This window comes from Dama dama, chromosome 8 (genome assembly GCF_033118175.1).
Source record: "Dama dama isolate Ldn47 chromosome 8, ASM3311817v1, whole genome shotgun sequence".
In the NCBI taxonomy this organism is placed as follows: Eukaryota; Metazoa; Chordata; class Mammalia; order Artiodactyla; family Cervidae; genus Dama; species Dama dama.
Genome location: NC_083688.1, coordinates 35,072,378 through 35,091,115, shown reverse-complemented (window position 1 = coordinate 35,091,115; position 18,738 = coordinate 35,072,378). Strand labels below are relative to the sequence as shown.

The following is an 18,738-nucleotide window of genomic DNA, read 5'->3' as shown; positions in this document are numbered from 1 at the left end:
AAGAGCTGACTCACTAGAAAAGACCCTGATGCTGGGAGAGGTTGAAGGCGGAAGGAGAAGGGGTCAACAGAGGATGAGATTGCTGGATGGCATCTCCAATTCAATGGACATGAGTTTGAGCAAGCTCTGGGAGATGGTGAAGGACAGGAAAGCCTGATGTGCTGCAGGCCATGGGGTCTCAAAGAGTTGGACATGACTAAGCAACTGAACAATTAACAACAACAAGAGGAAGTAAATCTGTGTTTTGTCTTCAGTCCCAATATGGTTTTCCTGTTTCCAGTCAGATTGCTTGATCTCCTCATCCTTTGCTTCTCCTATGTGCAGCAAAATGCAAGTCCTAACCCTCTGAATTACTGTAAACATCTTGAAATTTGTAGTAAGAATGACATTGCATGCATATATCTGAAAGATCACGAATATATGTCACAACTTCCTGATAGCAATAGTATAACACCCATCTACCTCCATATTTTAGAAACAAAAGCCACGGGGAAGCCATAACCCAGACAAACAGGTCCTGCCACTTTGATTCTGCATTTGGGAAAATCACTGTACTCCTAAAAATGTGCTATACTACCCAGCTTCATTCACATAATCATGACTAATTGACATAATTGTGAACACTTTACACACATAAAGTACAACTTAATCCATTCAGATTGGAAAGCTTTCACTTTTATGTCAAAAAACAGTACACTAAAAGTACAGTAAAGAAATTAAGTTCTTTACTTTGTGGTTGTGCATGGTAGCTGAATGAAAACTGTTGCCATTTATAGAATGGGGAATCTTCCTGGCTGAATTAGAATCACTCAGCATGCCAAACAAAGCCGCAGGCAAAGCAAAGCAAAAGAGAAGCTTGCTATTTTATAGGTTAGACAAGAAACAACCTAAATGACTTCTCTAAGGGAGAGATCTTCATATTTCATGCAAACCCCAGGAAATAATTAAGGCTTCAGTGCAATTCTGGGACCTGTGCTCTAGAAAATGCCCCCATAAACTTCATTTTCATCTGGTACAATCGAGATGCTCTCTTATTCCTTACTACCTCTTTTATATCATCCTCCTTTCGGGCAATGAGAATTTGGCACATAAATAAAAAGCAGGAGGTTGTTTCAGGGAGGGAAGAAATATGATTCAAATTCAGCCAGGTGCTTTATCACCAATTTGGGAGGCTGCAATGTTATTAGACATCCTGATATAAAGATGGAGAGGAAAAACTATTGCTAGAAAAGAGAGATTTAAAGAAAAAAAGCCCTTGGAAGGTAAACTGAAAACACAAAAGTACTTGAAAGTAAAAATAAGCTGTCTCTCATTTAATATGCCAGGAAGAGAAAAAGCTCATTAGATCACTTAAAAATTACAATGAGAGGTATATGATCTTTTAGACTCAATCTCTCTAATACCACAGTAGTTATTTCACCTAAATTATGGTTTTTCTAGTTGTCATGTACAGATGTGAGAGTTGGACCATAAAGAAGGCTGAGCACTGAAGAACTGATGCTTTTGAACTGTGGTGCCAGAGAGAATTCTTAAGAGTCCCTTAAGTGCAATGAGACCAAACCAGTCATCCAACCCTGAATATTCATTGGAAGGACTGATGCTGAAGCTGAAGCTCCAGTACTTTGGCCACCTGATGCAAAGAGCTGACTCATTGGAAAAGATCCTGATGCTGTGAAAGATTGAGGGCAGGAAGAGAAGTGGGTGACAGAGGATGAGGTGGCTGGATGGCATCACTGACTCAATGGACATGAGTTTGAGCAAACTCCAGGACACGGTGAAGGACAGGGAAGCCTATTGTACTGCAGTCCATGGGGTCACAAAGAGTCGGACAGGACTTCCTGACTGAACAACATAAATGAGCAGTCCACAAATCTTATGGGGTCAGAGTAAAAGATGCAGGCTGTCAGTTGTCACTGGGTGATAAACGGATTCAGATTGTGTCCTTGTCACTATGACCTGTGGCCTCAAATGAATTCTGTCACCTGTGTAGGTTCCATTTTCCCCATCTTCAATATAGGCACATCAGATGGTCTTAAAGCTGGCCCCTGGGAGGACCTAGGCATCCCTCAGGGCTCCATGAAGCCCCTTCAATACCCCCTATTGCTTTAGATATGGCTCAGTTTTATTTGCTTAGATTTTCAAGTAGAATTTCACTGGACAAAACAATTTCATGTTTTATAAATTTTAAATCAGTGAAATAGATAATCTGGAGTGTCTTGCTGTGCCAAAGTTTCCACTAGTTCTGGTGTTAATTGTTTTACAGATTCACTACATCCATAGAACTTTGGGCTGCTCACACTATCTAATGTAAGGAATTATCCTGACCTCAGCTCTTTGCCAATTCACTGCTGGTTTCACATGTTCAACCTTACAAACAATCCAATTTTCTGATATGAAAATTAGAGGTCATGATGATCACACATGGAGAAAAGCAGCTTAGGAACCTGTGCAGGAAAGCATAAGAGTATAGGAGACTCAAGTTTTATTCTGAAACCTAGAAATATTAAATATTATACATGAGATTACCTCCTCCTACCCTCAGCATAGTGTAAGAACAAGTGTTAAATCTTTTATATCTGAGATTTGAAAATTGAGCATTTTTGAAATGACATTATTGTTGTCGTTCAGTCACTTAGTTGTGTCTGACTCTTTGTGACCCCACGGGCTGCAGCACGCCATCCTTGCCTGTCCTTCACTATCTCCTGGGGTTTGCTCAAACTCATGTTCATTGAGTCAGGGACGCTATGTATCTTTCCTTATTGCTTTCATCTCAAATATTATCCAAAATTATAACAGTAGACACTCTTATTCTACACTAAGTAGCATTTTTAGCACAAGTATTAACTTATTCTCATAATTGCTCTATGAAAAGAGTAATGTTATAATGCTAATTTTCAGGGGGCACAGAGAGAAAGTAAATAACATGTCAAGGGCCACATGGCTAATAAATGAGGAGCTGGAGTTTGGACCCATTCAGCCTGGTTCTAGAGGCTATATGCTTAACACAAACTAACACCAAACCATGCCTTTTAAATCATTAACTTATAGAATCACTTGTGATCAGTATCAATACTGTATGATACCTCACAGAGCAGTTTTGAGCTTGCTTTATCATAATTTTTTATGTTAACAGTCAGTTGAAAAAAATCCTCCCAAAGTAGATGGAAAAAAATTCCCCCCACTTGATTCTGAAAAATGTGACATAGACCCAGATGATAAGGCAATAAAAACATTTCCATGAAGACAGTAAAAAGTGTTATTCATGATGGAATCTTCTCTGTTATGGGTGTGATGATGAGACACAACTACAGAAAAATGTCATGCTCCTCAGCCTGAGTGCGCATGCTCAGTTGCTCAGTTGCACCAGTCCTCAAATTCTGGAGGAGGGCAAGTGACTTTAAGCCGCTGTGATGCATGTGTTTGGAAAGGAAAGCGTGCAGAATGGCTTCAAGACCTGGCTCAGGCAGGCATCAGAGTTACCTGATAGAGAATCCATGTATCTCAACCTACTGATGTGTCTTTTAGGACTTAAGTTGTTCAATCTTCCTCATCTATAAACTGGGAGAATAATGGGCCATACCTGCTAGAATTTCAGTAAATATTATATACTACAAAGTATATAAAGCACCCAGCAGATGCCTGTTGCATAAAACATGCTTTATCCACATGAATTTAACCATTACCAGTGTTATTTACCATAAAGTTCCTTCACTCTAAATTCATACACTTTTCAGATTCTGCCAAGTGGTCTTTTAAAAACCGCTTGCAGAAATCCCTTGCATTCCTATATACTAACAATGAAAAAACAGAAAGAGAAATTAAGGAAACAATACCATTCACCATTGCAACAAAAAGAATAAAATACTTAGGAGTATATCTACCTAAAGAAACAAAAGACCTATACATAGAAAACTATAAAACACTGATGAAAGAAATCAAAGAGGACACAAACAGATGGAGAAACATACCGTGTTCATGGATTGGAAGAATCAATATTGTCAAAATGGCTATTCTACCCAGAGCAATCTATAGATTCAATGCAATCCCTATCAAGCTACCAACGGTATTTTTCACAGAACTAGAGCAAATAATTTCACAATTTGTATGGAAATACAAAAAACCTCGAATAGCCAAAGTGATCTTGAGAAAGAAGAATGGAACTGGAGGAATCAACCTGCCTGACTTCAGACTCTACTACAAAGCCACAGTCATCAAGACAGTATGGTACTGGCACAAAGACAGAAATATAGATCAATGGAACAGAATAGAAAGCCCAGAGATAAATCCACGAACCTACGGACACCTTATCTTTGACAAAGGAGGCAAGGATATACAATGGAAAAAAGACAAACTCTTTAACAAGTGGTGCTGGGAAAACTGGTCAACCACTTGTAAAAGAATGAAACTAGAACACTTTCTAACACCATACACAAAAATAAACTCAAAATGGATTAAAGATCTAAATGTAAGACCAGAAACTATAAAACTCCTAGAGGAGAACATAGGCAAAACACTCTCCGACATAAATCACAGCAAGATCCTCTATGACCCACCTCCCAGAATATTGGAAATAAAAGCAAAACTAAACAAATGGGACCTAATGAAACTTAAAAGCTTTTGCACTACAAAGGAAACTATAAGTAAGGTGAAAAGACAGCCCTCAGATTGGGAGAAAATAATAGCAAATGAAGAAACAGACAAAGGATTAATCTCAAAAATATACAAGCAACTCCTGCAGCTCAATTCCAGAAAAATAAATGACCCAATCAAAAAATGGGCCAAAGAACTAAACAGACATTTCTCCAAAGAAGACATACAGATGGCTAACAAACACATGAAAAGATGCTCAACATCACTCATTATTAGAGAAATGCAAATAAAAACCACAATGAGGTACCATTACACGCCAGTCAGGATGGCTGCTATCCAAAAGTCTACAAGCAATAAATGCTGGAGAGGGTGTGGAGAAAAGGGAACCCTCTTACACTGTTGGTGGGAATGCAAACTAGTACAGCTGCTATGGAAAACAGTGTGGAGATTCCTTAAAAAACTGGAAATAGAACTGCCATATGACCCAGCAATCCCACTTCTGGGCATACACACTGAGGAAACCAGATCTGAAAGAGACACGTGCACCCCAATGTTCATCGCAGCACTGTTTATAATAGCCAGGACATGGAAACAACCTAGATGCCCATCAGCAGATGAATGGATAAGGAAGCTGTGGTACATATACACCATGGAATATTACTCAGCCATTAAAAAGAATTCATTTCTTTTAGAATCAGTTCTAATGAGATGGATGAAACTGGAGCCCATTATACAGAGTGAAGTAAGCCAGAAAGATAAAGAACATTACAGCATACTAACACATATATATGGAATTTAGAAAGATGGTAATTATAACCCTATATGCAAAACAGAAAGAGACACAGAAATACAGAACAGACTTTTGAACTCTGTGGGAGAAGGTGAGGGTGGGATATTTCAAAAGAACAGCATGTATACTATCTATGGTGAAACAGATCACCAGCCCAGGTGGGATGCATGAGACAGGTGCTCCGGCCTGGTGCACTGGGAAGACCCAGAGGAATCGGGTGGAGAGGGAGGTGGGAGGGGGGATCGGGATGGGGAATACGTGTAAATCTATGGCTGATTCATATCAATGTATGACAAAACCCACTGAAATGTTGTGAAGTAATTAGCCTCCAACTAATAAAAAAATTAAAGAAAAAATAAAAACAAAACAAAACAAAAAAAAAAAAAACGCTTGCCCAACTTGTTAGTAACAACTCTGAAAGAAGGAATTCTCACAATTATCTTCTATCCTGCATTCATAAAGCCCCGGGAAGGCATATAGTATTATACAAACATTAAATAATAATATGTTCTGCTCTGCTTACCAAATTAAATCAAGTTCTAAAGGCAGCACATGCAGAGTGAAAATGGCTGCTGATAAGAAGCAATCTGATGTTTAAATTTATGTTTCTATTACATAAACTGCTATAGAATGATGTACCGATGGAAGAATGCAAGGAAAACTTGGAATGTAGATGAAATTTTAAGAAATACTTTCTTCTTATACATAAAAACATAGATTCTAATATTTACGCTCTGTATGAGTTTAGTCATGTAACTTAAATTCTCTGTGACTCACTATTTATCGTGAGGAGGACATACTGATGACACTTCCCTCACTGGTTTGTGATTAAAAAATTAATTAATGAATAAAATATATAGAATAGTTGCTTACACAGAGCAACTGTCTTATGTTAATTATAATTATTATTCCTTCTTCTTACAGTTTTCACTGGTATTCTATAACATAAATATAAATTGGCTATTTTACAGCATCATACCTCCCCTCCTACCAACTCTGTCAATAAAAAAAGGATGCAGCCAAAATGAAAGTGGGTATTGGAGTAATTACTGTGATGATATCTCATTTTCATAAATTCTCTTTTGGTGAGAATTGAAAGAAAAAAAAATGGACTCTTCTAACTTACTGAAATAGCCATCTGTAAAATACTTGTGTTGACTCAGACCAAATTACTCATATTTTACAGACATTTCTGAAACAATTCTCTTGTTTCAAAGCTTTCAACCTATAGCAAATAAAAGAAGATTGTTTTTAAATACTCCATGTTTCAGGAGTTGAGCCAAGGACTTTACATGAGCTATTTTATTTAATATTTGCAAATCACTATAGCAATAGAAGTTTATTAACTTTCTATTGCTATAACTAACTACCACAAATGTAGTGGCTTAAAACAATACAAATATATTTTCTTACAGCTCTGGACTTCAGAGGTCAAAAATCAGTTTTCAGACTGGAGGAAAATCAAGGTGTTGGCAGGCCTGCTTTCCTTCCAGAGGTCTCAGGGAAGATCTTGGGCTTCCCTTGCGGCTCAGTTGGTAAAGAATCCGCCTGCAGTGCAGGAGACCTGGGTTCGATCCCCGGGTTGGGAAGATCCCCTGGAGAAGGGCAAGTCTACCCACTCCAGTATTCTGGCCTGGAGAATTCCATGGACTGTATAGTCCCTGGGGTCACAAAGAGTCGGACACGACTGAGTAAACTTCACCTTCACTTACTCCCCTGTCTTTTCTAGCTTCTAGAGGTTGACTGGTAGCTTCAGTTTGTGGCCCCCTTCCTCTGTCTTCAAGCACATCACTCCTACTCTACTCCATTTTTATATCTTCTCTCCCTTACTCTGATCCTTTTGCCTCCCACTTATGTGGATAGCCCACTTGGATGATCCAGGATAATCTCCTTATCTCAAGATCTTTAATTTAATCACAGCAGCACAATGCCCTTTTAACATCTAAATTAGCATGTCCTCAGAAGCTGGGGATAGGACATAACATATTTGAAGGCAGAGGATTGTTTTTCAGCTTACTACAGGTAGACAGTATTATGCTCATTTTGCAGATGAAGAAAAAAGTAGTAATTGTTAACTACATTAATACACAGAAAATTCAAAAGGGTTGAATAGTTTATTCAAATTCACAAAACCAAAAAGTGGGCACTGGCATACTAATGAAAGTCCTGTTGACTGTATTGCTGTTTCCACTACACAATTCTGCCCCCAAATGAGGAATAAAAAGATAAAAGAAGGACTCCCTTCTTACAGGTAGGATGTTTTTTGTTTTCATTTTCTTTATGACTTCAAAATATTTACCAAATAAATATTGAATAGCTGCCTACACGTAAAACCCAATTTTAGGGGCTGGGAAAAAACAAGAATCAGACCAAGTCAGTAACTACTAGGTAATCTCATATCTTCCCATAAGTTTGAATACTTATAATGTGGGTGTGTGCACTATATTTCAGTCATGTCCGACTTCTTGACAATTTATAACTCTTAAATCTATATGCATAGACTTGACCAAATTCAACTACCTATTTGATAGCTCCATTTTTATGTTCAATAAACCTTTTCAATTTGCCACATCTGGAACTGAACTGGCTTTCTCTACCTCAGGCAACAGCACTGCCATATATCCCTCCCTCACCACCCAGTCATCAGTAATCAAAATACCTTAATTTGTCTCAAAAAAGTATCTTAATTCCACTCACTTCTTATTTTCACCACTCCCAGACTTCTAACTTGTACCTTCATTTCAGTTCTTGCATTGCCTTAATCTAATCGTCATATATAAATTGGCATGATCTCTTTAGAGAATAAATTAGATTATATCATTTCCAGGGCAAAATATTTCAATATTCATGGCATTTATAATAAAATCCAAATTTTTCATGCTACTCAGTATTACCACATACCTTGCTCTGTTTACATTTGTGTGCCTGTTGTCCCAGCATAACTAGTAATAGAGTCTCCTTTCACTCTTAAAATTGTTCATTTGGATGAAAAATTACATGGTCACCATATATATAAAGGGTTCTGTTGTAATTTTTTCTCTGCCTAAGTTTATTCTAATAGCCAAAGTCTCCCTCAGGACTCAACGGGGTTTGCCCTTAAGTCTCTTTTGTGATTAATTTTCTTCAAAAACTAAATCAAATCAAACTGTTTAATCCAATACCTAGCTGTCTTATTTGTTGAACATCTGTCCTACCACTAGACTTTTCAGTATGTATAATGTGTGGTAGGTGTCCACACATATTTATGAAAAGATTAATGACTAAATATATATGCCATACAGTCAGAGTTATATAAACATGTGGTATAACATTTAAATGGTACAAATGTGTTCAATATACCAATGACCAAACTAACCGAGGAGAAAAAAAAGTTACTTCTGTTTAGAGAGAAAATAAGGTTGACTTCACAAGGGGAGGGAGCCCAACCAGTGTTGATGGATATAAAAGATCATGTTATGTGAATCAAGATGCTCTGAGAAGAGATTTCTAAGCAGATGGAATGTCATTTACGAAGGCAGGAAGGTTTAAAGCAGTGTGATTATTCAGGGAACTCAAAGTAGTTTCTATTATTAGAGAGTACGGTCTTGCATAAATGATATATTAATGCCATGAATCCCTAAGGACAAAACCTAAATTATGAAGAAGTCTGCAGGAAATATAGAAAATAGTTAAGAAGTTCAAAATTTAGTTTTGTTTTCATTTATACTGCTAGGATGACTTGAGAATTTCTATTGCATATTTAGCTCACCTTATAAATTATAGAAGTTCTTAGATAAGTAAATCAGTTTTTGAAGAGTGATATTTCAAACTTCATTACCATAAAGAATCCTCTCAGTTGTGAGTTTGTCATATAATATTCACAAAATTGTAATACATGGTCCGTAAGGAAACTATATGGAGATTTATGGTACAGAAAACCAAAGTGGGCTTTTCCCTTGATTTGGGGGATTTGCATTTTAAGAGTTATCTTAAATTTCTGCTTTGGATGATGTATTTTTATTCATTCTTAGATTGTAAAAAGAAATAGACTAAAACTACTGGATTAACATTTTGTCATTTATATTATACAAATGCTAAAATGAACAGATCTGTAGAATTTATAGAACATCAGGTAATATTTTGAGGTAAACAAGAGTTGACACAGTGAATTGAAACTCATCTCAGACCTATTTATCTTGAAGAACATTTTCAAGAGATATTATTGGTATAGATAATCTTAAATGGTTTCTTTGAACATGAATATACATACCAAAGTTGCGTGCTGGTAGACTGTAGGACATGAAAGCTTTGTTTGACTCCCAGAGTGCTTTAGAAGTTTGAGCCAAGATTTTCATTTAGATAAATCACATTGAAAAATCTAGAATTCTGGCCCCTTCCTGAATATTTTGAAGATCTGATAACTCTGGTGAGAAAAACTATAGTCCCAAGGGACTATATGAATACATGTTTTCTAGTTCACCAACATCCATCTCCCTCCACCCTCCCAGGTATGAGATCCACACCATACCATACACACACACACACACACACACACACATAAGTGTGTGTGTATATATATATATACATATATACATATATGTCTGAGACCTTGTTCTGCAAGGAAAAAGCAAAAAAAAAAAAAAAAAGCAACAACAACAAAACCCACACAAAAAGCAACTATTAAAGACCAATTGCAAATTATCAAAATGTCTAGGAAGATATTTAGAATTTGATCATTTGTAATTCTGAGAATTGAACATGCATGCTATCCTAATAAATGCAAATGGAGCAATTCAAACTTTCAATCTTTTCTTCCTTGAATCCATTACTAAACAATACCCAAACACAAAAAAGTCCAGCAAATCTAGTATATCAGTTTGTTTCCTCCTGACCAAGAAGTTATTTGTTCTGGCATTTGGTCAGTATAACACAAACAGCACATACAATAGCACCAAATTATATAAACAGACGATGAGTTTGATCTGTAATTTGAATGTAAATATCTCCCTACCTTTATTATAGCAGATGTAATTCATTTAAGTAGATTGAAAATACCCGAACTGTAGTAGATTAGGAAATATAAAGGCAGAAATGATGGGCACGTACCTTCGCTATCTGGACACACCAGTTAAGTAACAGCTGCGAGCCGATGTTATCCTTGTGCTCGTGGACATAATCCAGCAGACAGCCGTGGGGCATGAGCTGCGTCACCAGCTGAATGGTCGGGCTCAGACACACACCCAGTAATCGAACCAAGTGTGGATGGTCCATACTCGCCATGATTAGGGCTTCCTAAACAAAAAAAATGAATGACACCATTACTTCAACTCAAAGTTCTTTGCCATGACAGTGACTTGCACTGTACTAATGCTGTTGATGATGATTTTGAAAAGGTACTCTCATAAAATGGAATCAATTAAAAGTGAGAAAAGACATTATTGTAGCCATTATATTTCTAAAGTGATTTAATTCAAGTGAAAATAAATGGAAATTAGACTATATTTATTAGAATGGCAAATATTATACAATAACTGCATGCAAATTTAATAGTAGTATTTTCTCTTCTGCAATGTGAAAAATATTAGATTTTATTTACTGCCAAATTAAGTTGAATCCTAAATTATATTGTGGATTTTTAACCTTTGATCTTTGGTTCTAGAGTTCAATTATCTATACAATACAGTTATTTGCACAAGGTGGCTCAAAGTTATGAATTATTGTTGTTTAGTTGTTAAGTCCGGAGAAGGCAATGGCACCCCACTCCAGTACTCTTGCCTGGAAAATCCCATGGACGGAGGAGCCTGGTAGGCTGCAGTCCATGGGGTCGCGAAGAGTCAGACACGACTGAGGGACTTCACTTTCACTTTCATGCATTGGAGAAAGAAATGGCAACCCACACCAGTATCCTTGCCTGGAGAATCTCAGGGACGGCGGAGCCTGGTGGGCTGCTGTCTATGGGGTCGCGTAGAGTCAGACTCGACTGAAGCGACTTAGCAGCAGCAGCAGTTGTTGAGTCATGTCTGACTCTTTTGCGACTCCATGGACCATAGCCCAGAGAACTCCGCTGTCCATGCGATTTCCCAGGCAAGAATGTTGAAGTGGGTTTTCATTTCCTTCTCCAGGGGATCTTCCTGACCCAGGGATGGAACCTGGGTCTCCTGCATTGGCAGGTATTGGCAGACAGATTTTTTAGCACGGAGTCATCTGGGAAGGCCCCAGAGTTACAAAAACAGCCATTCAAAATTAACTCATTCATTATTGATATGGATTCAGACATCATAAGGGTAATTTGTAAATTATAAACATCAATGTAAACAATTACAAATAATATGCTTCCCTATCTAACAATATGCCTACTATGAATTTATGCAGAAAAAAACATTTTTAATAAGACATTTTACTCCATAACCTTTGATTTTACTCAAATTTATTTCATATTCAAAATTATAAATGATATCTTATAATTAGAAATAGTATCATAAAATTTGAGAGCTAAGTGAGATTGTAAAAATTTGTCTACTCCAATTTTGTTATTTCATGAAGTGAGAAAACAGTTCTAACTTCCTTTTCATAATCATAAAAGCATTTTTGCTTAATGAAGATAAAGGGTGGACATATGATGGATAGTTAGCCCATCCTAAAGTTAGCTTTCAATTAAAAGCTATTTTAAGTGTCTTTACTCCAATTTGAAACTGATACAACCTTATACATACACACACTCACAGAGTGGTTGATAACATATATGGCAATTTATTGTCAATCAGTTTACCTATATGCAGGTATAAGAATGTTCATCATACTCTTTTTGAATGTTTTTTGTAGCTTTAAAATTTTTCAAATAACCAAGGATAAAAAGCTGTACTGAACTTCTCTTTAAGACAGCATGGCAGACTGATACATGCATTTACTTTCATTTTCCTCTTGATTCCACCATTTTAATAATAAAGGAATCAATAAAAAGCCAGAAACCAACAATCACAAGAAGAGGCAATGGGGATGGAATACTAAAAGTAGAAAGTGGCTTATTAGTAGTAACTGACTTAGCAAACATAGAAAATCTGAAGCCTAACTTAGGAGGTGAGAAACTGAAAATAAATCCAATTTACACCAAGGGTGTACACACCACAGGCTCAGTAGTGTTACACCACAAACCACTGTACATAAATGGAGTAGGAGGGACTGACTTCATCAGGATTGTTTCAAAGTCCATTTAGGAAGCACTTAGACTACAGGGCTCCTTCATCCTTGTGTGTGTTTGTGTTAGTCGTTCAGTTGTGTCCGACTCTTTGTGACCCCAAAGATGTAGCCTGCCAACCTCTGTCCATGGAATTCTCCAGACAAGAATACTGGAGTGGGTAGACGTTCCCTTTTCCAAGGGATATTCCTAACCCTTCATCCTTAGGAGAAGTTTAATCAAAGGGATTGTAAACTATGAATATTAGGTAATGGAAAGAGAAGTACTCTGGTAAAAATAAGGAAGCACTCTGGTAATCATGTAAATTTATATATGGTGAAAATCGAGGCCACCCTCTAGTTCCTTCTCCCAAATGGAGCTGTGACTTCAAAATTGTGAAAGTTTTGTTTAAATCTCAAATTCTATATCCAGCAAAATTTGAACCAAGTGAGTGAATATATGGGCATGTCTGTTCTTAAAAAAGATTATCTCATATGTTTCCTTTATCTGTTAGATGTGCTCATTTAATACAAAGTGGAGGGCACTTTAAAAAGTGCACTTAATTGTGAACAAGGAAATGACAGTAAAAGGATACTCAGAATCAAAGCTGCGCAGGCACCTGATATAGTAGCCAGTTTAGACTGGGGTAGGATATCTTACTCTAGAAAAGATGTAAGAAGATGGATGAATGGCTGAAGCAACTAAACAGGAGCACAACCATCTAGAACCATTTGACTTTTATTAATATTATCTTAAAGTTATTTGAGAAGATAGTTTGAGAGGATTATTATCTCAAAAGCTATTCACTTGTAATCTCCACTACTCTTTAGTAGGGTTGAGTTCAGCAGAGTCTAAAGATTATTCATAATCATGGGTGAGCCTGATGGAGTATATGGATTTTACTGGATCCAACCAAGGTCTTATGTGAATTATAATGTTTTATTTTTTGAAGAAGGAAGAGTGGGGCACTATGAACTCGTGTGGAGAAAGGAGAGATAGGAGGCCACACAGAAGAAATAAGCTGGTAAAGGGACGTCAGCGTCACTCAAAGGACTTTATTTTTGAGCCTTTGGGAATAGAGGCTGAAATTGTTTTTCAGCTGACCTCCAAGCAGATGAGGTCTTCCAATTCCTCCTTCCCCAGCAGCCACATGGAACCAGACAAGTAAGAAAATGAGAGGGAGCACCACTGGTTTCTCTGCTTTCTTGCTGAGCCCACCACCAACATAACACCTCGAGAACTGGCAGCTCAGGGACCACTGCGAAACACAAGGTCACATAAGGTCAGTGGTGTCCTCGGGTGATCAGTCAATGATGCTGAGAGAGGACCTCTCGGTGTCCCAGAGAGAAGAGAAGCTCCAGGTAGGGACTGATCTGGTGAGAAAGGACACTGCAGGTACCACTCGGTGACTGCAACTGGCAGACTAGCTTGTAAATTCATATGAGACATACAACTCTTCCCAAACTATTTGGGAAGACTTCCACTGAAGTTGGGATTTCTACACAACCAGCAAAGCCAGAAATTTGAGTTATTGCTACTAATATGGCTCTATTTGGGTCCATGAGGTGGAAACATTTTGGTTTTACTTCCTGTATATTTCAGTCAACATTTGAAACAAAACAAACTGATGCAATTATAAGGAGAGTACAAATAGAAATGTTAGCCAAGTTATATTATCTATTATTTAATCTAGTACTTTATTAATTAAATAGTAATGAATGTTAATATTAAAAGTGTGAACCAGAGGTTCCTTCACTGAATTATGATATGCACACATATAAGTATACACATAGACATCAACAAAAAAGCAAAGCATAATTAAGTTGTCTAACTCAATCAAGTAACAAATTAGATATTTAATTAGATATTAAATATTAGATATCAGATTAAATTAAACATATCCTAATTGTATTCTCTCTGTTTCTCTTCTGTGACTCGTCTTTCACGTCCTAGCATTTATCATTACAAACAGCTTAGGTTTATCATTTAAAGCGTGGTTTTCCTAGCCCCACTCCCAGATAATCAGGTCTAGAAATGAATCAGGAATTTACATTTGTAGCAAGCTCCTGCAAGTAGTGAAGCTACTGCAGGAAATATAAAACTTTGAGAATCTCTGAAACATCTCCATCTATTGTATGTCTCTATCATTCATTGCAAAAGAAGTAACATGCAACCACCATTGTTTGATCCTTATTGTAACTCTAGGAAGCAGTCAAAGGAGGCAGCCATTCTCTGCTGTAACATAAGGAAGCCAAGGCTGAGCAGAATTACTGCCCTAGCTCATATGAGTAAGGAGAAGGATCAGAGTTAAGACTTAGGCTTTCTGATTCTTAGAACAGTGTTATTTCCTAGGATGGTAAAAACACTGCAGTTTTAACATTTCAGTTCCATCAGCACTTTGAACTGTAGATGCTTATCTTACTAACAAGAAGGCGGTGCCAAACACCTGACTTTAGCCATACCTGAATGAATTGGATCAAATCATACTTCAGTCCCTAAGGAGCAACTCAAACAAAAATTTGCACTTATAGATAAATTGCCATCACTTATAATATGCTTTCAGAAAAAGTCAAAGAAAATATATTTTTCCAATTTCCTGTATTATTTGGTATAGGCCATTTCCTAAGATACAGAATATGGTGAAATTTAAGAAACAAGAAAGACTTTAAGATTATTTTGGCCTTTTTCAGGATGAAATATATAAACATTTTTTTTTTCTTTTACAACTCAAGGAGTAATATTTCCATTCTAAATATGCATGTGAAAAGTTTGCAACAGAAGAGTGTAAAAAAGTCGCATGAAAGTTCTCTTACAAAAAACAAAATCTATTAGTAAGTCCTGGCAAAAAAGCTGGGGTTGTATTAAAGAAAATTGCTCATCACACTACAAAGAGTATTTGAAACCAAATTGCAGAGTATTTGCATAATAGTCCTCTTTTTCTAAAAAAGAAAAGATGAACAGGACACTAATTGTAGGTTTTATTTTTTTCATAAAGGAAATAGCAGATGGCTTTTTTGGGGGAAAGGGGAAGAAATAAAGAGAAAAGAATGTGGATTCATTTAGTGTGATGAGGGGGATGGAAAGGGGAAAGAAATCCAATATTTTAATAATGGAGTGTTGGGTTTCAATAAATTACTCAGTTAAAATTAATAATGTCCTCTGCTACCTAACTCTGTGTGGGGCCTTTGGAAGCAGTTTTGGAATCTTTGCTGCTGTCATTAGAACATATCACCGAAGGCCACTGGAATACATACAAGTTGACAGATGTATTCACTATTTTTCCAGAAATGAAATTATTTTCTGTCTCTTATTTCTGTTTGGCTTTACAAAATTTTTCTTGTAGGTGAATTAAATAGTTTTTCTCATTGGACAGAGAGGAAGGATGTAACAGGTGTTACACTGAAAATTCTAAAGGAAGAAGATCTTTCTTTACAATGAAGTCTGGTTGGAATTAAGGACTTTTTTTTTAAAAAACTATCAAGGGATAACCAGGGCATGGATAAAAATCTCTGAAGCATGTGTGCCATTATTCTCTAGCCTATGCTATCTGTATCTCTATTTCATTCTGAAGGAAAGACATTTTGATGCAATAATAAAAGTGAGCAATACCATTTGTCACATTAAGGCATCATTTTGCTCAGCCTTCAGATGTTTATACCTTGGCACTTAAACTTATTTTCTCACTCATGTTGGTTAGGAGTTTCACAAAAAGAAAAAAAAAATATGGTCATTGAAAACTTATGAGCGATTCTGTTTATGAAAAATGTTTACTTCAGCCAAACTTTCACTGTTTCATTATGTCAATGGACCATTAATTCAATACCCTCCAGCTGAAAATGGGGAAATTTTCACTGCATCAGGGATAAGGAAGATAAAAAAGGGGGATAGAGAAAAAAATATTAAACAATTAACAGAGACATATAAAACTGTGCTTAATGTAACAGTCAGCAGATTTCTGAATGTTTAAAACAACTGCCTCTCCTAAAGATAGAGGGGGTGATGGTGATGTAGAGAACAAAGAAGATAATGGTGATGGCAGTGATGAAAAATGAGATAAAATTATTGGTCCATAATAATGTTTTACAAATCAGTTCTGCTGCAGATGGTATCCAGATAATAAAATAAATGAAATCTGCATCTGTTCGCTCATGTCTAGAATAAATAATAATTTACTAGTGCAAGTAGGTGAGCAGTAATTAGACTGAATTAATACGCCATCAGTTTAAGTGGGGCTACATTGGTCAGTGACATTCTTTTCCAGTCCCTGGTATCACTTTTGTGAACAGGAACAATCATATGCAGATCCTTCTAACTTTTGGAGTCAGCAGTTTTCCACCTCTGTTCATCACTCACCCATTTGCTGTCTGAATCTTAGACCTAGATAACGCTTATCAGTGCTGCACAATTAAGAACTTTATGAATAATTTATACAAGGTAGAATTTTTGAGTATTTTTATTACAGTTATTGGAACCTGCTTTTCCCTCCTATATCTTAAGTGTGGAAATTCTATCGTGGCTTTGTCCCTGGTAGCCTATGGTTTCATCTGTAACCTCTTGCATCCTTATATCTTATAACTTTAAGAAATATGCCAGAGTTATCAAAAACATATGGAGTCAACTGCACAGTTCTGAGGTTTCTCATGATTTGATATACTTTGCACCTACAAATAGCAACATTACCATCTAAAAGAGGGCAAGCAAAATTCATCATGATCATATCCAAAATACCTGTGTAAAATATCTGTCAAAAATATCCAAGCATGAGAATTATACTGTGCCCATATTCCAATCTATTTTTTTTCAACTCCTATAATTTCAACAGTCATCTCTGAGTAAAAACTAGTAGATCTTTATATATGTGTATCTCCCCTATCATAGTACATATTCCATTTTTAGTAGATTTGTTACAGGTCTATCATCTCTAATGATTTATCTGAAAGTAGTAATATTAGCTGATAAAGTTATCAAATTCTCATATAGTATATGGCTCATACTAAGGTAGCAATGTAGTTTTATTAATAAATAAACAGAATCTGTGTTATATTCCACCCTCCCACCCAAACTCATCCCAGGATTTCAAATGCCTTGCTGTCATCCTGATATAGAAAACCTACTGGATCTCTAATTTAAGACACAAAGTACATTTCTCCATAAAAGCTTGTCTGCTACTTTTACCAATTTTCTAAGTTTCAGAAGTATATTCTGATTTGGTTTTTAAACCTTGGATTCCTATTTGGTATTATCTTTTCCGAGTTCTTCCATTCCATTCCATATCTAAGGGTAATATTGTGCCAAGTCCCATTTACTGTTTATTTCAATGTAGCTCAAATCTATATCCTCCCATGTATTTTTAACCTGACTTCTAGTCAAGTTCAGACTCACACTGCTGGTGTAAAAAGAATGCTGATTTTTTCCATTAACTCCAGTCTGTTTTGGCTATAACATGCAAAAAAAAAAAAAAAATCCTTAGCATTTTTTTTCAGAGTGCTACATAGATAGCTTTAACCTTGCATGTACTCAGTAAACATTTGAGTTAAATTTGACATGTTGAAAATTGCACTGTATTTTGTAATAAAGACAGTTACATTATTCTCCCAGCTATGATGCCAGTGATCTGTGGAATTGACCTGCATATTTCTCTCTGCCCCTCCAGATTCATTCTCCATCCTTTCACATTTTGCCATGTGCCCAGCAAAATAGATCGAAATGAATGACAACAGGCTACCTTGTCTCTCTATTGGTTTAATTTGAATTCAGTCAATAATAATAAGCAGCAGAGGACTAAAGAAAGAAGGCATGAGGTTAGTATTTATCCCTCACCTGCCATTTCCCTGAGCCTTCTACTAAATGTCACAGTGGTAATTCTCTCACTCCTTCATGCCTAACTGTTCTGTTACTATTCTTGAGAGGCTTCAACAGTCTATGCTAGTGTTCCTTAAGCCTACAATTTCTTTATAAAAACCCTTTGCTAAAGTCTCTTCCATTATTCAAACTTAATATACCACGTGCTTCCTATTGGAGTTCTGATAAGTTCTGATAAGGTAAATTTGGGCAAGTCACATAACCTAAAACTTATTTGTTAAATGACAGATTAAGTCATTGTTGAGGAAAAAATATCATGCATGCTACACCCACCAACCCTCCTTCCCCTTGCTCATGGTGGAGACTGCTAAGCAATTATTGTGGTAGGCTGATAATGAATTAC

The 18,738-nt window shown here is 36.5% G+C and overlaps 1 protein-coding gene across 1 annotated transcript in view; it reads right to left on the bottom strand.

Annotated features, from left to right (window-relative positions):
• The window catches only part of ERBB4 (erb-b2 receptor tyrosine kinase 4), a 1,235,763-nt gene that overhangs the window by 167,370 nt on the left and 1,049,655 nt on the right, over positions 1–18,738 (bottom strand). Inside the window, exon 20 of the mRNA XM_061147924.1 lies at positions 10,466–10,651. Coding sequence (XP_061003907.1) covers positions 10,466–10,651 — 186 coding nt within the window. The remainder of the gene's footprint in view (positions 1–10,465; positions 10,652–18,738) is intronic.